This window comes from Balaenoptera ricei, chromosome 7, assembly GCF_028023285.1.
Source record: "Balaenoptera ricei isolate mBalRic1 chromosome 7, mBalRic1.hap2, whole genome shotgun sequence".
NCBI lineage: Eukaryota > Metazoa > Chordata > Mammalia > Artiodactyla > Balaenopteridae > Balaenoptera > Balaenoptera ricei.
The window spans coordinates 89346406-89372758 of NC_082645.1; the positions used below are offsets into that span (position 1 = coordinate 89346406).

At 36.3% G+C, this 26353-nt stretch overlaps 2 protein-coding genes across 6 annotated transcripts in view; one reads left to right on the top strand and one right to left on the bottom strand.

The window, feature by feature from the left end:
* Nucleotides 1-4348, top strand: part of ABI2 (abl interactor 2) — a 146783-nt gene extending 142435 nt beyond the window's left edge. Inside the window, exon 10 of the mRNA XM_059928519.1 lies at nt 4307-4348. Within this exon, the coding sequence (XP_059784502.1) occupies nt 4307-4335 (29 nt within the window). The 3' untranslated portion in view covers nt 4336-4348. The remainder of the gene's footprint in view (nt 1-4306) is intronic.
* Nucleotides 1-26353, bottom strand: part of RAPH1 (Ras association (RalGDS/AF-6) and pleckstrin homology domains 1) — an 88639-nt gene that overhangs the window by 48255 nt on the left and 14031 nt on the right. For all 5 annotated transcript variants that reach the window (XM_059928509.1, XM_059928506.1, XM_059928508.1 and 2 more), the window contains exons 2-4: nt 7484-7603; nt 3781-3886; nt 2451-2956 (exon numbers count right to left, since the gene is read on the bottom strand). In XM_059928509.1, the coding sequence (XP_059784492.1) occupies nt 2451-2956; nt 3781-3886; nt 7484-7603 (732 nt within the window). The remainder of the gene's footprint in view (nt 1-2450; nt 2957-3780; nt 3887-7483; nt 7604-26353) is intronic.

Below are 26353 nucleotides of genomic sequence, written 5' to 3' on the forward strand. Positions count from 1 at the left end.
ATAGATTTAATGATAGGTAAATACACTAAGAATCAGCTAAAAGAGTAGAAAGCACTTACCTCTGCAAGCACAATACAGGGTGCATGAGTGTGTGTGTGCATGTGTAGCAAAGTTTTTTTTGGTAACAAGTCTCTTTAGAACTATATGACTGTTTTTTAAATTAATTAATTTATTATTTTTTAAAATTTTTGGCTGCATTGGGTCTTCGTTGCTGCGTGCGGGCTTTAACTAGTTGAGGTGAGGGGGGTTACTCTTCGTTGCGGTGCACAGGTTTCTCACTGCGGTGGCTTCTCTTGTTGCGGAGCACGCCGCAGGCTTCAGTAGTTGTGGCTCGCGGGCTCTAGAGCGCAGGCTCAGTAGTTGTGGCACACGGGCTTAGTTGCTCCGTGGCATGTGGGATCTTCCCAGACCAGGGATCGAACCCTGTCCCCTGCATTGGCAGGCGGATTCTTAACCACTGTGCCACCAGGGAAGTCCCTAGAACGATATGACTTAACTCCATGCATGCAAAACTAAAGTATTTTTTAAAAAATTGTATTTGAGTCTGGTGGTAATCTGATACACTGGTTTGGGATCTAGCAAGCCTCCCTTAGTTTTCTTGGTTTGAATTGGAACAGACTAGATCCAAAAAAAAAAAGTACATTGAAACAAGTTCCAGATTTGTTCAACCACTTTTCTACCCATCTGGGCAAGGCAAAAGAACAGGCTGGACAGAGAAGACTTTAACTCCTTTCCCTGCTTTTTGCTGGCTTACTCACCAAACCTTATATTAAAGTCTTATATTAAATATTATACCATTGAACACTGGTATCCTTGCCCATGGATACCACTAGATACTGTGTGAAGTGTTTGCTAGGAGAAGACTTCACTTTTTACTTTATTTGCTCTTCAATTGTTACTTATAATGAGTGTACTTTACAGAGTGAACTTTATAATGAGTGTATTTTACAGATGGAAACACACACATACACACACACCAAGATTCTTAATTAGTTCATAACCTGTCCTCATGCATTTTGACCCAACTCAAAATAATCTGATTGGAAAGAAGGAATATCAACATATAAAACACAAAATAACCAAGCAAGCTCATCCCTAATAAAATATTGCTCATATCCCAACAGGTAAGTCTAAAAGATATAAGTGATGCATGCTAAGTAGCTGGTGCTAAATATAACGCCCAGGTATCACAAGGTAGAAATAAGTTTTCAAGTTCTCTACAGAATATATACCGCTTAGAAAAGTCTCATTTTAAATAAATGAAAGTTTACTCTTTGATGTAATTTGCTAACTTTCTTTACAAGCAATAAAACTTAAATTTATCTCCAAACTACCATGATTCATGCTTCTTTTGTGCTCCACAGTGCCTAGAACAAAGTACTAGTGGATACCAAGAGTTAATGACTGACGGAAATTACCCTAATGAATTAAATCAATGGGGTGAAAATCAATAATGTTGAGTAATAGGTGTAAATTTTGAATTTCTCTGCAATTCCTTAAACAATGTTTTATAAGATTTTACCTTAGTATTGATTAATATAAATTATTTTACCCTGTATTAGAGAGCACTATATATATAAACTGAATGGAAGGCTGGTTTTATTCTGCCCCATAGGTTTTCTTCTTTCTTGCTGCTACCTTATAACAAAATTGCCTTCTCCTTGATGAAAAAAACTCAATAAAGAATTCACCTTCATCAAGCTCAGCTTTTACTAAACTTATTTTATCACAGATCCATTCCTTACCCTCACCCCATCACATCCAGAAAAACTTCATCTTTTAAAATCTGTTCATGCATATTATATCTCTTCTGATTCTCTGAACCACAGTATGAGGAAGGTAGACCATGTACTATTAGCTCCACTTCACTTATGAGAAATTGAAGTTCACAAAGATTGAATAACTCATGTAGGTCTGATGGGTAGTGAAACACCTGGAACCAAGTTTTCCAATTCCAAGCCCAGTGGCTCTTTCCACTACATCACACCGACTCTTTGACAATAAAATGGAGTAAACCCTGAGAGCTAGAATCTGGGAGAATTATAATGGGGATACGAGTCATTTTCTCAAATGGTTATTTTGTAATAAACATATATTAGAAAGCAATTATTATCAGTTTAATAGCTATCATAACTTTGCAAAATATCATCAAATATAAATTACATTTCAAGTTTTTTTAATCATGTGATACAACTGACATTAATTTAAGGACTTCAAATAGTCACAAGAATAAAAGTGAAGAAACTAAATCTCTTCTTAATCATCTTTATGACACTGCTATATCTGGTAATATATTCTGCAGTCTGATTTTAAAGCTTAGCTCAGAGGTATTCTTGACAAACTTTAAATGTAGAAAAAACAGGAAAGTTGATTAGAACTGCATTTTAAGAATATCATCTCTTCCTTATTTTAATACTGAAATACCAGGGAAGAAAGTTCCGTCCACTTACCTCAGTAATTGGCTGCCCCTGATGTGTCAAATCCAGTTCTTGAGGGCGTGTTACTTTATCAATATCCAAAGAGTCCATGCTAGAGGCTGCAGAAGCGATGCTTGAACGAGAGGAGTTGCTAACAGAGCGCACTTCGGCATCACTCACTGTGCCCGCCGACGCTGTTCTCCTGTGCTGACTGGTCACTGCGGGCTTAGCGTCTTCCAGCACAGACTGCTGAGCAGCCTCATCCATGCTCAAGGAGGCCTGTTCTAACTGTGCAGTGATGTCATCCAGAGAGTAGTTGGCAGGGGAGGGTTTAGTTATCCTATTAGACGAAGAAGACAATCCTTTCAAGGTGCCATGTTTTGATGTATGTCGGCTGGCAGGTAACTTCTGAGTGGCTTTTGTTTCTGTGATTTGACGCTTACTATTTCCTGCACCAATACTGCTGAGCTCCTGCTCTATTGAGCAAAGGTCGGCCATTAGGGCATCCAGATCCACAGTTTCTCCCTGATTCAGAGCTTCTGCAATGAACAACATGCATGACGTTTCCAGAACACAATGAATTAGAATTTGTACATTCTATTATAAATCAGTTAATGAATGCCAGGGGAAAAGCAAAAAAATTCATCCTATTGGGCCTAACGCCTATCAAATACAGGATTTCTAACAGTTTTTTTGTTTTAAATTCCAAGAGAAAATTTTAGAAGCAAAGAGTCCATCTTTTAAGATTTGTAGTAATCAGAGGAGAATAAAATTATGAGTTGAAAGATAAAAATAATGGAAAAATTGTATACTGTTCCATGGTTTTAACCACATCCCCTATGCAATTTTTTACCAGAGGCTCTAAGTTGTTAATATGACCACTGCCCTGGTGGAGATGTTAATACCTAAAGATCTGAGGGCATAAAAAGAGAAATGTTAAGCCCTAAAAAAATTACAGATTGAAATGTCAGTTCTAAGAACTAAAAGCTGACTAGGTAGAGTTCATTAAATTAAGGCCAGAGGGGCTGGTTTTAAATTAGTAACAAGTAATTTCACTTTCACTGGACTTTATTCCAGTGAAAATACAACAATGCAATTAAGTTTGTTGTAGGATTCTACCTGAGTATGTACTTTGTCAATTATTAATAACTCTACTAGAAAACTATTTTAGTTATGTTCCAGTTTGTTTTTTTCTGTGATCATTTGAATTAGTAATAAAATATACAAATCAAGAAATATAAGAGCTCAGTCAAGTTATACATATATGGTTTTTATATTGAGCTATTTGTAATTGTTACTGTATTATTTCCACATTATATAACTTAATACACTGTTTTACATTTTATTTCCAATTACATCTTACCATTCAAGTTGTATATGGAGAAGCGATAAGAAAAATTGGCCATGTTTGTTTCCTGGCGAAGAGGAGATCTTTTTATTGGTTCCGTGGGCTTGTCAGAATCCAAACTCTTTAAAAAACAAAGCTTAATAAGTCATATTAAATTCAGGCTTCAATTATAATAAAAAGATGAATAAAGTTTTTTTTGTATGATTAAGTGAACTTTCATATAATATTTAATACAACCAAAGTTCTTCTAAGTAATAGCCTTAAGGAAAAGTATAATTGGTTTTCACATCATTTTGGTTATAGTTTCTTCAATTTTTAGATATATGCTTACTTAAGGCACTTGAGATAGTTACAGTTTGGAGTAAATATCTTTCCAAATATTGAATACATCAAGTATAGTGACTGAGCTCGTTTTACATAAATTCACTATAAAATAAGCTAGGTACATGAATATGGGCATGGTAAGATAAGAAATAAAAAGGAATAATGCAGAGAATTCTGTTTTCTCTCTCCTCAAAGGAATTTGTTTTTGGTCCAACAGAGCTTCATTGTTGGAATGAATTACCCTGAAGATAAGGCACAATTCTGGACTCAAAATTATGAGACCCAAGATCTTAATAGAAAGTGGCTACAACTTCAAACAATGATGGAATATCCTTGTTCTTTTCAAGCTCTACTAAGGTGAGGGCAAACTGTAACCAGCTTATACTGCCTGTCATGAAGTCTACAATCACACCGAACTTCAAGGTAGGGTGTCTTGTAAGTTAACTCACCACCTTTTAATTTTTTTATTTTTAAGATTTTAAAATTATTTATTTATTTATTTTATTTATTTTTGGCTGCATCGGGTCTTAGCTGTGGCATGCGATATCTTCGTTGAGGCATGCAGGATCTTTTGTTGCGGCACGCAGGCTTCTCTCTAGTTGTGGCGTGCGGGTTTTCTCTTCTCTAGTTGAGGCGCGTGAGCTCACTAGTTGTGGCACACAGCCTTAGTTACCCCGTGGCATGTGGGATCTTAGTTCCCTGACCAGGGATCGAACCCGCGTCCCCCGCATTGTTAAGGTGGATTCTCTACCACTGGACCACCAGGGAAGTCCCAACTCACCATCTTTTTAAATGACACTTTTTTTCTCTCCAACCTTTCTACAATAAGGAAAATAAGGTGTTTACAACAGAGAAATTCAGGGAAAGGGTCAACAGTTATTTAGGGTCTATTTAAATAAATTTGTAAATATTACGATTAGTCTTTTAAATTTTTAATTTCTCTTTATAATTATCAAATAGATTTCAAATGAAAAAGAATGCTGAATAGTCTATTTGTAGAATCATGGAATTAGATTAGAATGCTATCTTCTTTATTCATTTGCTTCAATTGAATCCATTTAGATAGTGTCCATCCAGTTTTTAAAGCTATCATCTGAAGGAGATCCACAGCCATTCAGTGTCTTATTTCAAAGTTTCGGGAAACAGCTAGGAAATTCTCCTTTAACCTCAAACCAAATTCTTCCGCTGCAATTTAAGGCCTAATCCTCCTTCTCTCAGTGGAAATGAAGAATAGTACGTAGGTAATGTTTTCAGTAAAACTTGAATATAATTGAAAACATATTAAAACTCAATCTATTCATCAGTTCAAATAAACAAATACTTATTATAATTATCTGCTGTGTCCATGGTGCTGGGGCAAAAAGGGAAATAATAAGAAATACTCCTTGATGCCAAGAAATGGGTAATCTAGTAGAGTGGTTTTTTAACTTTTTTTTTTTTTTTTTTGGCAGGGGATGGAGTCAGGGTGGGAGTGGAGGTCATTGAGAATGTGATAAAAGCCATGAACCTTCTTCCAGAAAAATGCAAATACATATAAAATTTTGCAAACAATTTCAGATGATTCAACAACCACTTAAAACTTAAAACTGATTTAATATAAAGTTGAAAATCCATTAACATCGTTTGGGTAATACAGGTGCATAGATGACTCTGTAGTTAACTAAAATGAGGAAATAAACAAAAATTTAAGTTTCAGCCACCAACTTAGTAAGTAAAATATTTTTTGAAAATTTCTGAAGTGTTAAAAAGCAACTTGCTAGCAGCGAGCCACGTTATGCAATAGTTTTAACCTGTTTTCTCTCTAAAGACAGCTTTATACATAAAAAAAGAACTGTCACAGCATTAGTTTAGGAGCCAACTCTTTTGATGAATGGCTGGCTCTTCACATCTGTATGTCAGGGAATTTAAAACATAGGGAAGAATACAAGGCTTTATTGTATTCAGTAGAAATGCCATCTACAGTGGAGTAGCATGGAGTCCACTCCACCCAGAGTGGCTGGACTGATATCTACCTGTCTTTTCTCTTTTTTGGCCCCTCGCCAGGGATGGACAATAAAACCCACAGTCAAGGAAACCCCTGGGAGTTCCCTGGTGACCAAGTGGTTAGGATTCCGGGCTTTCACTGCTGTGGCCTGGGTTCAATCCCTGGTCAGGGAACTGAGATCCTACAAGCCACGTGGCGCGGCCAGAAAAAAAGAAAACCCCACACATGACAGCTGGCCCTCACATACTTTCCTTCAAGCATTATCATTTTCTATTTCCTCTTCTTTGCTTCCTCTTTCCTTTTTCTCCTCAGCACAGAACTGCATAGCCTAGTCACCATCTCCATGCCAAAATCACTTTTTAAAAAAAAAAATTAAGAATTAAACTGAAATGGTTTGGTAACTACATAAAAGACCTTTATCACCACAAATACTGTTATTTCTTCTGATTGGAGATGAAGAGCATGATCCTTATGAAATCCTAGTAAGACTGAAAGCGTTCTTCTCAAAATTCATCATTAACGGGCTGTGGTCACAAACATGTCTGCTTTTCAAAATGATCTAGCAAGAATTACCTGAAGAGTTTCTCAGTTTCAATCCCAGACTGCTATAGAAAGAGATATAGAAACAAACTAGTACTTTAAGTTTCCACCTTACCACCTACTTTTCTACTGGTTAACAAATCTCATACTTAGCTATTTACACAAAAATTCTTCCCAGAGATATTATTTAAGGATGAGTGAAAATAAGTTTTGTCCTAATGTTCTTTCTCATTGTCATAAAGTTAATGTTGCTTTAATAAACATAACTATCTTTATATTGAATATAATGTATTAACTGGGGTAGTAATAGTATACGCTTTTATTCTAAAAAGTGACCTGGTTTAGAGGATAAAGTCATTCTTTTTTTTTTTTAAAACCGAAGATCCAATAAAACAAAATGAAAAAGCTCTGCCACTGTTTTCAAATGCCGCCGGGGATGAAATTTTGTCAGTATTCTGGAATCATGTAATAGAAAATATCTGCATGTGAGGATATTATTTATGTTGTAAAATGTGTTCATACTAAGTTATAGAATAGGATTTGCTAAAATTTAGGTTTTTACATTTTAGGCTTTAAAACTTTTTAGGCAGCAACTCAATTTATGAAACAGATTTTAAGAAATCCCTCTAGATGCATAGAACCTCTGTCAAAAGCTTTTTTTTTTTGAAACTCCTTAAAATAACCACAGAAGACAGTATCTTGTGTTCTAGAGTTACTATTCATTTACTTGTTAATGTTTTGGACATTTTCCCTTTATAGCAGTATTTTAAAACATAAACTATATTCATATCCTCATGTCTACGCAGTAAAGTTTTAGCACATAGTGATGACTTAAAATCCTCAACCAGTTTTTCAAGCACAATTTCCAACCTGAGTGAGTTTGTCTAGCTCCCCCAGCCAGGCTCCAAACATTTTGTCCAGGTCCTGATCTTCCTTGTCACTGTCTTCTTCAGCGCCATGGTCAATTTCTTCATCTGACAGCTGCTCCATCTGAAATACAGATATTTGTGTATAATGAATAGTTACAGGTTGAACTTGAAACATCATGCAGTGTATGTTCTGATACATATTGCAACTCTCTGGAGTCAAACCTTGAAAACTAGAGATTATATTATAAAAGGAAACTGGAAGTCATAAGTGGAGACAAGGTTAACAAGTGAGTAGAAATGAGCAATTAAGTCTCAAATTTTTAGGAAATTGTGAAAGAAGAACACACTGTATCAGATTATAACCAGAATCACAAGTAATGATGATTTTTTAAAAAAAAATTTTATTGGAGTATAGTTGCTTTACAACAATGATTTTTAAATCACAGACCACTCCCATTAATCAGAGGATATTACAGTAGTACAGTTCTCTCCACTAATAGATCCTGCAACACCCCCAAACACCACAGAAAAAAAATTTCAGAAGACTTTAATGAGCAAGTTATTATCTTATTTATTCTGTAAAAATTTGTTCAAATAAGTATGTATCATGAAAACCTTAGTCCAAAAAGCATTTCAGAGAAAAGACAAAGCTAAAACCTTTAATCTAGTTCAGTTTGTTGAATTAGCTCTTCCTTCTATCTTACTCTTACTTTCTACCCCATTTGTCTTTTACTAACTTCCCTATCAGTCCCTACAAAATTCAAGGAACGAGAATTCAAATAGAAAACTGGAATTGAAAACATGAAATTCATATACAAAATTTCCTACACGTGGTGACTTTTCACGTGTAAGTCCTTTGAAAGAAGGGATATTTTCTTTCTTCCCATTAATAAAATAACGTGATATCTGACACGGAACTTGCATATTATTTTGTGAAAGGAGGAAAAGATTACATGAAACAAAGTAAGATCAATGACTGATCAGATACTTAAAATTCTTAAAGTAAGATTAATCTGATTAATATAAAATATTTCAATATTAAAGGCTCTGAGAAATCTTCAGTAAAGCTTAGCTTTGCTTAAACCAACATATTCCAAATTTACATGACCACAGATCCTTTTCCTTCAACTTGGAGTAACACACATTAACTTTCCCAGGGACACAATGAATATCTTCATTGTACATGCCATACTCTTGACTCACGTTTATGAAAACACAAATTTTGTTCTAGTGGATCTAGGCAATATTCAGAATACAACTTGTCAGTTAGCTTAAACAGTTCTTCAGAGATTAAAGATATCTTTAATCTAGAATAAGAATTTATATACATCTTATACCTCCAAAGCAGCAATCAACAAAATTATTTCTGCGGTCCTTAAACACAGTTATGAGATACATAAGGATTTTAGCTATCTGATGAGGTGCCATGAAGTTAAATTTTAAACCTTATTTTACCATATAAAATTTTGTAGAAACGGTCAAATACTGTTGCAAAATCAAAACTGAATTTAGTTCTAATAATGCTGAAAATCAGATCATATCCCATTTAACCACTTAAGAGATTCTCATTTCTTAATTTCACTACTATAAGCATGTATAAATCAGGGCATTCTACCTTGACAAATGGAAAATGGATCAACTAATTTTCCAATGCATAAATTTGGCTCTTAAAGACATTTGATTTTTATAGTTCACTTGTATTAATACTATTTCTAAGATTTTCATTCATTATTGAATTATTTACAGAGAGTAGCTCCCGCTCATCACAACTAGAGAAAGCCTGCGTGCAGCAACAAGAGAAAGCCTGCGTGCAGCAACAAAGACCCAACGCAGCCAAAAATAAATAAATAAAAATTTTGAAAAAGTTATCTACCCATTAAAAACAAAAGGTTAGTGCAAAGAAAAACCTCATCACCAGGTGACTTAATTATTCGAATAACAGTTGCTAGTTTGAGAACATCTAAGAGTAGTAATACTCAGTCTTCATAATGAGGGCCAACAAGCAACAGAACTGGGAATGTTAACGGTCAACTTCCTTTTCCTTCCTAATCTTCAAAACTAAACACTGGAATAACCCAGAAGCAAAAATATTCTAGGAAGAATTCTGCTTTGAGATAATGACACTTATGCCTACACTTTCCTTCTGAGCACACATTGCAAATGCCCATAAGGAAGATGCTACACTGGAAAAAAATGAAACAAGAGGAATATAATTTTACAGCGCAAACACTAAACGGTTCAAAATGAATATGAATATTTTAAATTGTCATGGATCCAAATAGAACTACAGACTCCACACCAAAGTCTGGTGTGTTCTGTGAGTTTTTTTCCTATTATTCAAACCCAATAATTATTTGGATTTTAAAAAGTCTCTCAAATATTTTAATAATTTTGTTTTATCTAGACTACTATTGACTCACGTAAAGGAACATATGCTAAGGAACAATGACAGAGTCATAAAATAAATCGAAAATTTAAAGTAACTATTAGACTTTTACTATTTATGTAACTTTTGCCAATTTTGTCCTTTCTTGAATTTCTGTCACCACATGGGTTATTTTACAAAAATGAACTTTAGACATTTTATTCAGAGACTTTTCCAATAAAAATTTAGGTCCTACAACATTTCTTAAAGGATCTATACTATAAAACAGCACTCTCCATTCTCTAGAAGCTGATGTTAATCCTTATTCTCCTACCCCCAATACGGCATTGTTTCTGTTTACTACACACACCAAATGAGGAGCCCCAAGAAAGTTTATAGGTTCTGCACTGTCTAAAAAGTCAGCAAATCTGGTAAGGCAATTCATTCCTTATTATATATCAATCCTGTCTCCAATTAAATCACGATTCTAAACCTGAATTTTCCCAACATAATGCCCCTGCTGGAAATGATGACAGCAGAAAATGCAAATTAAATTATACACTAGTCAGTCAACTGTCCCTCCAAACAAAAAGGGGAAATTTTTTTTAAGAAGAAAAGAGAACTTACAAATTTTGTTTTAAAAATAATTAGATATAAAGCAGAAACTAACACACCATTGTAAAGCAATTATACTCCAATAAAGATGTTAAAAAAATTTAAAAAAAAATAGGACTTAAATGGATAGCTTCTAATGTGATGTTTTTCCTTAATGATGTAGAAATAGGCCCAAGGAAACTATAATACATACTAGAACAAATACTATTAAATTACTCTATTAAATTAGGTACTTTAGGAGGAACATACTAAGGTTTCACTCAAAGTCCCTGCTCCATTATATCTGAGGGAAACTATTTCCTTAAAGAACAAATGTACCCTGCCACAAATGAAAAGGTTTACGCTTCCAAAGTGCAGACGTACTGAATACAGAACAAAGCCCTAAGTCGCTGGCAGGTCGAGAAGGCCCTGAGTGATCCTGGCCTTCAGGGACCTCTCTGACCTCTATTCCCACTCTCCCCACTCTCCCCTCCAGCCACACAGTCCTGCCCACTGCTGCTCCTTGGAGCAGGTTGTGGGGGGAGGAAGAATGTGGATTCTGTTTTGAAGACAGATTGAGAGATGCCTAGCAAACATCCAACTGGAAAAAAACGAGGAAGTTAGGACTCAGGTAATGAGAAAGTTTAGTCAGCCTGAATATTATTTCAAAATCATATGTTTACTACAGAAAAATAATAGATTACAGCTAATAATAACTGACATTTTAAACTAGTTTACGTTTATTTTATTAATGAAGTGAAAACAGAAATAATGGGGGAATGATCCATAATTGCTTATATGCTGGTTGGTTTCATTTCACAAATAACAGTGAATAATTGTGCTTCAATTACTACAGGTGAAAACGTATAATATACATAGTAATCTCCACTACACATAACGAAACTATCCATTTAGTGTGCCTTAGTATGAAACAATATTATTCCCACTAAATTTTCCATGAAGTTAAAACATTCAAGCATATTTTCCCTATTAACCTTCCTCTTGGAAGATATTTTGGTTTACTACTCAATTTCCTCACTGCAAGACGGAATGGTGATCTTTATCAAGAAGGTGGGGCTTAGAGTAGGACTTAAGGATTTGAATAAATATATTCCAGGTAGGGTTAATTATAAAGAGCAAAGAAGAAGGTCTGTTTTTGTGAGACTGTCAAATAAAACAAGAAGGAAGAGTGAGATTTAAAGGTCAAGGACTAAGAAAGGATCCGGTCATACAGGAAAGCCTTGAAAGCCAAACCAATTTTTTCCCTCCAGAAGGCAACTGGGAAGAACTAAACACAGAAATGAAGGAGGTAGGGGGAGAAATGGTATTTTAGTCAGAGGACATGGTACCTGTATAAGAGTTATTAGAAAAGGGAAAGACCATTAGAAGGCCACTGTGGGTATTAGTTAGAGAGAATTACAGATACAGAAATTAAAGTCTTGAGAGGAAGTATAACTTATACAAGTCACATACTTATGAGTGGCAAGAAAAATACATGGTATATAGCCAGGGTGCCTTATTTATTACCGAACTCTTTTTTGTCCCTTTAATTCAAAAATTCAAAAATAATTCAAAATACTTGCTTTTAGTAAAAGCACTTAAAGAATAATTGCTTTTTGTAAAAATAAGTGCTCTATACTTAAAAACACGTGAAAACTCTCAGAATACAGGAGTGCAGAGCTGCTACTACAGCATTTCCTTAGGTCTAGCATGCTTAATGTTCCAAAGAGGCAAGAGAAGCTTTGGTATTATTTAGTATTTACTCTACATCTACCATGTGCCAGACACTGGGGGAACAGAGATCAACATGACAGACTCTGTCCTTAAGTATATATAATCTAGTAGGGAACGGACCAGGAAACCAACAATGATGAAACACTATGTTAAGTGCTATAATAAAGTTTTGTTATGTGAGTGTAGTCTATAATAGAGTTTTGTCATGTGAGTGTAGTTTAATTCCGTTTGAGAAGACGAGAGGAAAGGTGTGATGCTTCAGTGGAGACCTGAAGAATGAATATACAAGGCAGAGATGGGGAAGAGGGTTGTAAGCAGAGGGACCAGCATGTGCCAGGGTATATAAAGGTGTGAGAAGGTTAAGACATGTTGAGAACTCTAAGTGGCTTAACATTCCTGAAGCACAGGATGTGTGGCATAGACCCATGGAAAATGGGGCTGGAGAGGGAGGTAGGGGCAACATTATAAGCCATATCAAAGAGTCTGGACTTGATGCCATACGGCAACATTTTTCCAATTGTGGTCTACTGATGACCTATATCAAAATTACCTGGGGTGCTTCTTCTTAAAGTCAGCTTTAAAATGGTGTGCCCAAGATCTGAATACCAATTTCCAGGAGGGGGACATTTTTAACAAGTCCCCCCAGGGAATTGCTTATGCCCACAAAAGTCTGAGAACTGCAATAGTGTGTTATAATTACTGGGAGGGCTTCCAAGACAAAAGTAATGCAGTTTTGCATGGCCACAATTTGGTTAAAGGCAGAACAACCTAGAAAAAGTACTCCCGAAGACCATAAAAAAACTAAGCAGCATCAGGATCTCCTAATTAACATACCCCAATTACTCCTCCTCCACGGAAGAAGCAAAAGTTCCATGCTTCTTCTCAGAGTTATTTAGAAATAAATTACAGTTCTTTATGTCCAGTTACGTTTCAGTAGCTCTATCACAAAAACAGTTTTGAAAAACACCTCTTATGCTGCTCTAATCTGATAAATAATTCTAAAGAAAAACAGACACCAGAGAAGGGGGGCTGTGAAGACTTCCAGGTTCAAGGAGTGCCTCCAAATGCACAAGATACAACTCTTGCAAAATAAAAGCAAGAGGAAGGAAACCTAAATCAGGCAAAAGAAACAATAAGGAAAAAAACTCTGTTAAATTTAGTAGGGCGAGAAAAGAGGAAGAGAACCCATCAAAAGGAGGGAGGAAGTCAGAGCTAAGAAGGAAAAGGAGAGAAACAGGACACAACAAAATGTAAAATGAAGTGAGAACTGTGGGGGAGAGAGGGCTATTAACTACTCATCTGAATAGGGCACCAAGAGGCATGTTCCTCTCTGGACCTACAACTCTAACCCAGTTCTGCTGTGAACTAAATGGTAGCAAGTGTAAACTGCCCAAATGGAAGCTGGGAATTTAATAAACCAATTGAAACAGTATAAAGGCAAGGTTGATAGAAAAGAAGAAGAGGAGAAAATGAAATAAAATAAACCAATTGAATTTACATGAGCACTTTACAGAATTAAGATATTAAACATGTTGTGTGTATAGCAACATTTTCCTCAGGTTTTACCTTTTAACTTCGTTGGACTTTTTTTTTTTTAAGACACCACTAAACATTTTTTTTTTAAGTTATCAAATAGTGAAAAACATTCTTACACTGTTTTGTTCAGTAAATTCTTCTCCACCCGGAAATCAGATAAATGGTTATATAAATTTTTAGTTTTATTATTCATTCTTTTATGTAATTATTGCATTTTACATAGGTAACTTAGTTTTGCACAAAATGTGAAAGTGAGAACCTAAACTGATTTTTCCCCCAATTCTAAATTTCCCATGCTTGATATGTTTCTTTTATTTATATATATCTACGTTCTATGAACACACTAGGTTCTTTATTTGAGGATCCTTTTCCAGTGTGAACCTTTTCTTAAACATCATTTTATAGCTTGTTATTAATTTATAAATCAGATGAGTTTAAAAAAAGAAATCAAAAGTTCTGTATAGCCAATCACTTAAGTTTTTTCTGGAGGTTAGTGGCCCTCAACAGAAAAGGCCCAAGTTCTACTTGGGGTCCAACACTTCAAAACACCTTGCCTACAAACAGCATTATGCAAGATACAAAGAAAGCAAAAAATACCTTCCATGACTTCAGAGAACATTAATCCTAACTACAGGGAAAGGTGGTAAACATAGAGGTATCTTGATTAACAAATTCTCTAAGAACAAAGTTCCTTTTGTAGGCCTGTGCATAAAGGAAGCTACCGTCTCCTAAGTGTTGAAAGAGACAAGAGGCAAAGTACTATATCATCCAAAGCCTTTGCAGGAGGATGCCCAGTAAACTCACTGGCCATGAGCGAACTTGCATGGCCTGGTCCTCTGGGAATGAGCTGACACCTGGAACTAAGTTTTGTAAAGTTTCCACATGGAACTGAACCTCCCTAATAAATACAGAGATGTACTATTCTTGGGCCAGCCACTGTGAACCCCTCCTTACTCAGAGGAAAGAGAAATACTTGGGGAGGTGATTCACACCCTTATATCTACTCCTCTATTTATGTCTCTGTTTTTTGACAACCCAGGATGTAACTAACACATCCTCTTCACTATCATGTACATTAACTGTGAGGTAACTAAAGATCATATAAAGAAGCATAAAAACAAGCAAGAGCTCTTGTAACAGCTGACAGAGGTTATAATGCCTAAGAGCTAAAAGTCAAATCAAAGGCAATTCTGTTGATTTAATGTTTAATGTTTATCAAGCACTTAAACACAGCCCCTAGTAAAGGAATTCTTTGAACAGGATGAACCATATTCATTCTTTTATTTATACTGGATTTTCATAATACTAGATATTCTTAATCTACTAAACCCCAAACAGGAACTCCTTATCTAAGTGGAAAAAACAATCTTAGTTCAATGTTCTACAAAGAAACTCCTACCATTCCCAGAAATAAGATGTTCTAATGATCAATTTTATAATTACTTATTACACAGTATACCACAAACCGTAATCTGAAATCACAGGGCAACTAAAAAATAAACAACAAAAACTGAAAAACAAAACCAAAAAATAATAAGTGTAAAATTCTTTCATTTATATTCCAGCTTTTCAAGTCGATTTCAGAAACTGTGAGAAAATTATTTCTGTTGTTGTTTAAGCCACCCAGTGTGTGGCGATTTGTTACAGCAGCCCTAGGAAACTAATACAGTATATATACATATGTGCGTGTGGGTGTGGGTGTGGGTGTGGGTGTGTAGGTGTGGCTTCCACAACTGCTTCCAGGGATATTCATCTTGCTCCACACTTGGGACCTTTCCTGCTATACTACATAAGTATGTAGTTATCTTTGGAGATGGCTAATACTGTTCATGCACTCTCAGGTTCAACTGAAAGTAGAGGCTACAACTTTACTACTCTCTTGGGTAGGAGAAACTGTCTTGAAATTACTGAAAGCCTCATTAGGGTGATGGTCGACTGCTGTTTTTCTCCACTTTTGCCCTATTCTCCTGTAAGACAGGCAAATGCACGGCAGGAAATGCAGCCCCTCAAGGCAGCCCATACTTTGGGGGATAAGGGAGACTGCCAGACAGCTGTAGCCTGCAGCAGAGAAACCATTTGGATTGGATTTTGAATCATCAGTATGAACTCAAGGTTTTAAACAGATAGAGATAAAGGGAGGGGTAGAAATAAAGGCAGATATTATGTGTATGTGTGTTTATAGGTATGTCCACTGAAAGGGCCTCGTAGCAGTAACACCCCAGTAGCAATTAGAATACCTAGTTCCCAGTTCTTGGTTTCTAAATACATATTCTACCCAAAAAGTCACCAGAGATCCTTGGAGTAATGATTCCAGGGCTGGGGCAGAGAAAATAACAAGATGAGCCCCTAGAACATCTAGTGCCAAAAACTGCTCAATAAAGATGGGGACATGTCATAAGGACACAGGAGCAAGCCTGGGGGGGAGAGGGGTGGGCGGGTGTCCAGGAGCCTATTCTGGGACAATTTAAGCATCAAAATAAATTATGACAGAAAAAAGTATAACACATTGACTAAAACAAGAATCCATAAATCTATACTGATATAAATAAACATAATAGGGGAGAAAGTTCTTCCTTACAGTAGAATGCCAACTAATTAACATAGAAGAAATGACAGATCACCACTGCAACCACTGCAATAACAACTGATTCAGGCAAGAACCATCAATAGATGCTAAAACTAGTGGGTGAATATTTGATACGACATTTACATATTCTCAAAGTATCGCCCCACAAATTATTGGAGGGAGACTGCCTTAACCAAGTTATCAAACTTAACAACATCAATATTGGGGCAAACCTTATGCTTCCTGTAATGATGCACTGAGAAGACACATTATTATTTTGTGGTATTCCTGACAAAAATTCATTACTAAATCAATCATAAGAGCCATTTTATAAAATAATTGGCCTGTAGTTTTCAAAAATGTAATGGCCAAGAGCACAAAGAAAGGCCGAAGATATGTTCCAGATTAAGGGAAACCTAAAGAGACAGGACGACTAAATACAGTGTTTGATACTGGGACGGGATCCTGGACCCAGAGAAAAAATGTTAAGTGCATAAACAGAGCTATAAAGGACAATTTTGGGACAACTGACAAAATTTGACTATGGATTATAGATTAGATCATAGTACTGTATCAATGAAACGTTTCCTGATTTTGATAATTGTACTGCTGTTATATAAGAGAATATCTTTATTCTTAGGAAACATACACTAAAGAATTTAGGCATAAAGGGGCATAATGTCTGCAACTTATCCTTAACTGGCTCAGAAAAAAATGTGTGAGTGTGTGAGTGTGTGTGTGTGTGTGTGTGTGTGTGTGTAAATATGTATATAGGGAGAGAGTAATGATAAGTAGGTAAAATGTAAACAGTAGGTGAATCTAGGTAAAAGGAATATGGGAGTTGTTTGTACTCTTCTTACAACTTTTTTGTAAGTCTAAAATTATATCAAAATAAATTAAGGAAGAGAGAGAAGGGAGGCAGGGGAGATAAAGAAAAGAAAGAACAGTCTCTCTACCCTCAGGAAGTTGTAGTTGAGTTAGGAAAACAGAGCGTGAGTTTTTAAAAATTCAAAAATAAACGTAAAGAAAAAAACATAGGTTGAAAACATTTTTACCAAATAAAATAATGCAGTTTAACCTAACAACCCTAAAAAACACTTGCATATTTCTCCAACATATGGTTTTCATTATGTATGCATGTGTTACCATTCCTAAATTGCATTTGCCTGGTTTACTCAGTTAACTTTTTAAGGTTAGTTTGGTCATCATAAAATTAGTTTTACTTAATGGAAATAAAAGCTTAACATCTTAGAAAAATAATTACTCATCAGATAATTCTTTCAGAGGCAAAAGACAATCATTTCCAAACTTGTAAAAATAAAGTAACTAAGTGAAAAAAAAAAGTTGGTTAACATCACAAGTAGGTCAGGAAGAAATCAGAATTCAGTTCTAAATCAAAGACTACTATTTAATCAAATAATAAGGCTAAAGCTAAATATAGACTTTAAGATGGGATTTTTAAAAGATGTTTTGATTTTTAAAATTTTGTTACATTTAGTGAGAAAAAAGGGAGTTAAACAGTGAAACACTTGTACCACCCTGCATTATTCATTAACATATTCCCTGACCTCTTGCCAACATCCAGAGATATGAAGTGCCAGAGTTGACCAAATATCCCCGACTCAACAAAGCTGAGATGTCTGCTTTCTGTTTCATCTCTCTCACAAATGTAAAAATTCTAAGAAAGACATTTGTAACACATTACTGACAGAAGATATTCAATACAGTTCCCCATACAATCAACCAATCCATCTAAAAAAGTCACATGGCTGAACTGTAATTATCACTGAGAAATTTATCAGTGTCAGCACCAGGAGGCTCAAATATTTTTCTAACTCCTCGCCCTCCTTTTCATTTTGTTGACCACTATCTTGGTTCAGATTCACAATGAATCATCCTCAGATTATTCTAGTAACTTCCTAACTGACCCCTCTTCTTTACTACATCACTGTCAGACCAATCTTCCTTAAAAACTCTTTTCAAGTCATGATTCTGCTCAAACACCCCACAAGGGTTCCCCAGGACATTCTGAATTAAGTACAAACTCTTCATCAAATGATTTCAGACCCTCTCTGACATGGCCTCAACCTAAATTCTCAACCTTATTTTCTACCCTTCAATCAACCAAAACTACTTAGTATTGTCAAAAAAACAAGCCATGCTTTCCTAACTTGGCTGTTGTTCATGTTTTCAACCTGACTGAAACATCTCAACCTGTCAAAAGACAGACAGAATACACTTCATTCCATTGAAATGACAGTAAACAATTACAAAAGGGAATTAACTCATAAAGGCAGTGAGAGCTGGAGACGGCAAAGGCATCAAAGGACCTGAGATTTTTGGCAAATTTCTGTAAGACAGAAATGGAATCATACTGGCAGATGAACCAGTGCAGGAGCCATAGTTCAAAGCAACTATTTATTCAACAAATAAACGTATTAAGCACATGCTATGTGCCAAACACTGCTCTAGAAGCTCAGGATGCAGTTATACATGTGACAAACAAGGGACCCACTAACACTGAACTTACATTTTAGTGAAGAGAGAAAATTATTAACAACAGCAACAAAGTCAGACCCATGACAACTGTGGTGATAAATAAATTAGGGTTGTGTGGAAAGTGAGCAAGTAGCCGCTTTAGATTCAATGACCAGGGAAGACCTTTCTGAGTAGTGATATTTAAAATGAGATATGAATGACAAAACAGAATCAGACATGCAAAGATCAGAGAGAAAAGCATTCCAGGCAGAGGTTACAAGTTTGCTATGTCATGGAACAGAAAGCTTAGTCTGATGAGAAGAAAAAGCCAGATCATGTAAGGATTTGTAAGCCAAGGAAAGCAGTTTGGATTTTATTCCAAGGAAGCCCTCTCGAAGGCAATAGAAGTCATCCCTCTCAAAAGGCTGCAGCAGAGGTGGGGACCATTCTTGGAGGAGTCAGAGGGTAGAGTGGGAAAAGGGATAGAGGTGGGGAAAAGGATGCTCACTCAGCAAGACAGCAGCCAGTATTCCCCACACCTGCAACCCCAGGGTAATGCTGGCATTTGCTTCCACGGTAAAGGAAACTAGAGAAACAACTCCTCAAGCCTGGAGGCAAACTTAAATGCCTCCAGGAATCAGGTGGCCAATATAAAGACCAGAGGCAGCCAGATGTAAACCAGTAGGGAGTGGTGGAGCCTGAGAACTAGAGGGCATATCATAGCTAAAAATATTTGAATTTTTTAAAAAGTTTATTCTGGAATTAGATAGTGGTGAAGTTGCACAACCTGTGAATATTAAAACCCACTGAAATTTACACTTTAAAAATGTGAATGTTATGTGTGTATATCTTAAAGAAAACTAAAAAAAAAAAGTTTAAACACTGTGCTAAACAAAAGAAGAATTAGGTACTACTTCCTCTGAGAGGCCCATGAACTTTGTACCTCTCTATGGCATTTATCACTAATCAGCTTTGTATTGTGTGGTGGTTATTTGTGCACTTGCCTTATCACCCTCCACACCCAACTAGGTTGTAGGCTTCTAGAAAGAGACCATATGGTTCTCATTTTTCACCCCAGAGCAACTACCAAAGAATCAATTCTTCATCTGAATTTCAACTTTTTTTGTTAAATATTTCTAATTTTAGATGACTTAAAATTTAAGATGACATCTAATTTAAGATGACTCAAAGCTAAAGGTGCATTTCTTAAAAAAAAAAAAAAAAAAAAAAAAAAATGGCTAATTTATCCGGCTCTCAAAAATACTAACTTAAAAGGAACCAACACATTTAAAATTAATTTCTCTATAATAGAGGAACGGTTTAGAAAAGAAAATTCTACAATGCATTTTAGTTTCAGCAGAATAGTTTTATATTATATGATCTGATTCAACAGCTGTGTTATATGACTCTCTTATAAAAATTAACAAATGAGGGACTTCCCTGGTGGTGCAGTGGTTAAGAATCCGCTTGCCAGTGCAGGGGACATGGGTTCGAGCCCTGGTCTGGGAAGATCCCACGTGCCGCAGAGCAACTAAGCCCATGTGCCACAACTACCAAGCCTGCACCCTAGAGCCCTCGAGCCACAACTATTGAAGCCCACGCGCTCTAGGGCCCCTGTGCTGCAACTACTGACACCCGCGCACCTAGAGCCCATGCTCCTCAACAAGAGAAGCCACTGCAATAAGAAGCTCACACACGGCAAGGAAGAGTAGCTCCCGCTCGCCACAACTAGAGAAAAGCCCACGCGCAGCAACGAAGACCCAACGCAGCCAAAAATAAATTAAAAAAAAAAATTAAATGAGTATTAGTAAGGGTTTCTGCACGTGACAGAAACCTAACTCAAACTAGTCTTAAGCAAATAATTTATTCAATTCAACGTATAAGGAAGTTTATCAGTACATTTACCACAATGTATCTCTTCTCTCAACCTCCTTTATATCCCTTTCTCTCCTTTCCAAGGTTTCATTCTAAAATTCTGTAATCCTGTTCTGCAACCTGCTTTACATACCATCGCTTTAGATTCTCCTCATTCTGTTCCATCATTTCCCTCTCTCAGTATCCTTGAAAGGAGCTAATCCAAATTCCTGCATATGAAAATCCAAAATTTATACAGTTGCTAAAACAAATGTTTAGAATTAACCAGAATTCTGAATAGAAACTCAAGGTTGGGGAGAAATCACTTTACTAGTAAATCCCACATACAGCAGTTCTGCCTCCATCTTTGCATATCTTAGTATTTTATTGTGGCAGGAGTCAGAAAACCAACCAGATGGCTCATTATTCCTGACATTAACCAGCCAAAAATGGAAATAAATAAGACTGATGGTCAAGATTAGTTTTGGGTAAAGAGGAGAGAGTCTATAGTTAACTGAAATTTTCAGAACGAGTTTGTGGGATGTTTAAACAATAGTTGCTAAATAAACATCCTCTAACATTTTAACACAAATTCTGGCTAACAAGAAAACTCAAGTACGTAAATCTTTCATTTTTATGCCCTAAATATGAATTAGTAAGAGCAGAAACCTTTATTATCTAATAACACTGAAAGGCTGGTCCATTTAAGGAAAGTCTGCAAGATGTTCCTAGCCTAAGCCAGCTGGGATAAGGAGTCAGGAAACTGGAAATTCTTATTCTGCCACTAACTAGCAGAAACTATGGGCTAAATCATTTAAATCCTTAGGCCTCATTTCTTTAGTCTGGGGAAAAAAAAGGACTAGTTAAATCCAAAGGCCTCTCCCCACCCTTCTCAACCTATCCTTGATTGAAGTTCTATTATTTAATTACTGACTTCACTCTAAATCCCTTCAAATTCATCAGTCTTCTCTCTCCAGTCTTAATTCCAGAGGAAAAGCACCTCTTTTCCAGTTACTCTTTAGGCATACTGCTTAAGGGGAGGGAGAGGCTTGAGGGAGCTTGCTTTTCCACCTTCTCTGCAACCCGAACTCCCAACACAAATGAAGTCTCAGCAGGAGTCTAGAACTTGTTCAGGGTGCTTGACTTCTAATAATTTAATACTTTTAGGGTTTTTATGGGTTTCGGTTTTACCTCCCAGAATCTATTCATTTGTCTGAACAGTAGAAATGGTCATGATTACAAGAAATAATTAAATTTGACTTACTGCACAACAAAATATGGATTCCAAGAAGTATGAAAAGTGGCTGCCAGTGACAGAATGAGCAATATCTCTGGAGTGGGCTTGCTGTACACCTAAAATTTATTTTGAATTCAACTATCTTAAAATTTCGTATTAATTTTACATTCTGCTCTATAAGTTAAAATAGAAAAAGTGTTTACAACTGCCTATCATCAAATAGATTTAGAGCTCCAGGGGAATGGTGACATTTATTCTATGGTTCTGCATTCCCAACCCCTCTGAATCCCTAACCCTGTGTGCACTTGCACAGACACACCTAGGGGAGTCTGGGAGTACACTGCTCTAGTTTGAAAAAGCAGGAAAGCAGGTGGTATCACTTCCATCTTTTTATAATGAGGAAACTGAAGTTCAAAGAAAGTCTCAGAGAGAGGAAAGATTAAAAACATTTACCTGGGACTTCCCTGGTGGCGCAGTGGTTAAGAATCCGCCTGCCAATGCAGGGACATGGGTTCGATCGAACCCTGGTCCGGGAAGATCCCACATGCCGCGGAGCAACTAAGCCCGTGTGCCACAACTACTGAGCCTGCACTCTAGAGCCTGCGAGCCACAACTACTGAGCCCGTGTGCCACAACTACTGAAGCCCGCGTGCCTAGAGCCCGTGCTCCGCAACAAGAGAAGCCACCGCAATGAGAAGCCCCCCTCGCCACAACTAGAGGAAACCCGCACGCAGCAACAAACACCCAACGCAGCCAAAAATAAAATTAATTAATTATTTTAAAAAGTAAATAAAATAAAAAAACATTTACCTGTTCTTTATTAACCTCTCAATAAAATTTAAACAGAAAATTTAAATTTTATTAAAATTAATTTAAATTTTTTAAAAATAAAAATAAAACCCAATAACTTCACTAATCTTCCTACAACCTTAAAGAAACCAGTAACAATGCCTAACCATTATAAGTTTTGGCTAAACAGAATGTGGGGTTAAAAAGAAAAGGGGGCGGGGGAGGTTTCAAAATATCAGTGATTCTCATCTCACCACATTGGCCAAATCTAATAATGGTCAGGTAGTGTTAAGTTTGGTGCACTGTTTTTGATCATAGCTAAAAGGTTCACATGACTGGAGCCATATCCACAATATACAAAAAAGAAGACATTCTTGGTTGCAATTTGTCATTCCACAGGTGGCTAAGTGGTGTCCTTTCTTCCATCGCTGTTTCATATGCATTCCCAGATGAAGAAAATGAACTTCTTGATTTGGTTAAGAGCTGGGGCTCTCCAGTTATTAGATTACCTGATTTGAATACTGAATAGCTCCATGAACTTGTATTAGTCCTTTTACATCTTCCTAAACCTGTTTCCTCATTTGTAAAATCATCCCACATCCTTATGGTGAAGCATACATGAAATAATCTACATTAAAGACTACAGTGTCTGGCGTATAGGTAACATCTACTGAGGGCTTCCTATTTTCACTGTGGTCCAGCTTCTATCAATGATGCTTTCTTTACTTCTCTATTTGAGGAGGTGGTTGATGAAAACATTTAAAAGGGTTTAAACACCATTGGCAGATTTACTTAAAATCAGATTTAATAATTTGGGCATAGAAAAAAATGATAAACTGCTACAGTAGTCTTTCAGAGGCTGTCACAGGGAGGAATGCCTTTGACTTTGTTAAACCATGTCTGAAACAGATAAGCAAAATAGAAATATCTACTATAGCAAAAAGAGATCCTTTGCATTTAATCTTCACATTTGAGAGCCAGATGATCCATTTGACCATCTCCAAGATATCTGTTTAAATGGTTAAAGATAATGTTCATATCAACTATACTTCAATAAAAAAATAATGTTCACAACCAACTGAGTAGAAGAGTTTCCAATCAATACAAAACATATCTAAGCTCCATCTATTTTTCAAGATCCAATTTAAGTTCACTCTCATGAAACTGCCCTGATGACTACAGCATGTATGTTCTTTTAAATTTCGTGTTTTTACTTACAGTCATATCACACTATTTAGCACTCTAGTATAGACTACCACTGTTTTCTGTTGATATCATATACTTTGAATAGAAAGAGAGGAGGGACGTTTCAAAACGTTAGTGAGTCCATAGGAAGGTGGTGTGGCACTGGTAAATACACGTGGAGTACAGGCAGAAGGCTTGAAGCCTCTCTAATAAGTTGCCATGAAGCTTTTAATATATGCCTGAGGTCCGTCCAGTACATTCTAATTATTGGGAGACTAGGATGGAGTCCACACATTTGTACATTTTAAATGCTCCAAAGAACAGAGACAGCAGGGTTAAAGATTACTTTTTAACCTTCATTCTTAAAGGCAGTGGCATTTGAACGTATCTATAACTTCCTCATCATCTGTAATGAAATTTTTTCAGATAAAAGAAGGTGGATGAAATTTTGTTCATCAGAATTTCAGCTGGGGATCAGTAAACCTACCTGATATAGTAAGATAGATGATAGTTTCCAAATGACTGCAACAATATCCCCAGTCTCATTTGCTCTTCTCACAACAATCTGCCTTAACACTCTTCCTATTGAGAGGTAAAGTCTATGTTCCCTTCCCTGGACTCTGGGGAGGACCTATGAACTATGGAGGAAGTGATGCTCAGTGACTTAGGGGACTAGATCATCAAAAGTGCTAACAGCTTCCTCCTCCTGTTTCTCTTGGAAAGCTGCTGTCGGAACCCACCATTATGCTGTGAGGAAGCCCAGGCCACAGAAGGAGGCTAAGTGTAGAAAGTAGCCCACAGCCGCAGCTGAGGTCCCAGCTTCAACCACCAGACAGGTAAGTGAGGAATCCAGCTCCAGTTGCCCCTGACTGCAACTGCATGAGACATTCCCAGTGAGAACCATCTAAGCCTGGGCAACCCCCAGAACCATTCGAAATAATAATAAAATGATTGCTGCTGTCTTCAGCCACTAAGTTCTGGGGTGATCCAATGCACAGCAGTAGACAACACAACATAGTGCTACTCCTTGTGAAAAATACATTGAGAGTGGGGGACTAAAGTTCTGAGAAAGCTCTACAGGATAAAAAAATGGTGGCAGGTCTGAAGAGCTGGCTGGGGAAAGTAGCCACAGATGGGGTGCAGAGGCTGTAAGATAGTAAAAGGCTACACATCATGTGATTTCTCCCTTGTAAACCTCCAAATGGTCAATAAAGTCACTAAATTTATGAGACCCTTGGCTCATAAAGGAAAGAGCTTTGTGCCCACAAGGACTAGGGGCAAAGATACAGGAGCAGAGAGATGAGACAATAAGGAAGTAAAGTCAGAAGTCATGGAGAGAGAACTGGACGTTCACAGGCTAAAATACACCTAAATCATGCAGAGGGACTCCAAGTGAACTCTTAGGCTAAAAAGTTAGCTTTCTTTTTCAGTTAAAAATAGATCCATAGTTGAGTTTCTTTATAATAAAAACTACCACTTTTTTGCCATTACTTGCATGCTTCTCACTCAGAAGACCAGAAAAACCAAAGCTTAAATATTACCATTTAAGAATAAATACGGACAGAATTCTAGGTTCACACAGAATTAAGTCTGTGTTTATCTGTACTAAAAAAGTACAGCTATTTTTCACTTAAGATTACTACTTAGCAAGAAATAATATCATTCATCCAACAAATACTCAGTGAAATACTACTATGAGTCGGGCACTGTACAGAAAAACACAGAGAATACAGCTATTTAAAGGGTAGACATGGTCCCTGCCTTCAGGCAGTTTTATTACAATCTCCAACAGAGAACAGAACTTTTACATCTTTTATATCTTTACTTTTAAAATTAATGTGCCTACATGTTACAATATTTTAAACTGGAAATGTTTATTATTGTACACATACACACACAGTAGGGAAAAGGGTTAGAGAAGACAACTTTTGTAGGAATAATACATTAAGAATTTCCACAGTAAATCATTTCTACTCATGTCATAAGCAGTCATCAGTTGTTGAAATGAAAAAAATTACAACTGGATATTACATTTTTACTTGACTGTACATGATTTAAAAAATTAAATGTTTCCCCAAAAAGCTCACAAGAAGTTAAATCAGTCAAGGGTTCTGTTAGCCAAATAATCATCTAAATTATCTACACAGATGTCACAACATAGAGTTAATGCATTTTAGGCAATTCTCCAATATCAGTCTTATAGCCAGGACAGATAATACTTCTTTAGACAAAACACTTATACCCCACTGTGAATAAACATAAACAACAATGCTTTCAAAACTCTTTAAAAGTTTTAAGGTGTGATTAGAAAACATTTCTTAATGGATATTTGAAAGAATACAATTTCCAAGGATAAAAAGTTTCACTGAATATGCTACAGAACCTTGTGCTCCCATCCTAATAACAATATTTCTAAAAACATACTAAAGAAAAAAATATTATCCATTTCGTACTCACCAAGTTGGCAAAAACAGTAAGTCTGATAAAACCAGGGGGTGGGGAAGATGTGGAGCAATGAGAACATTGCTGGTCG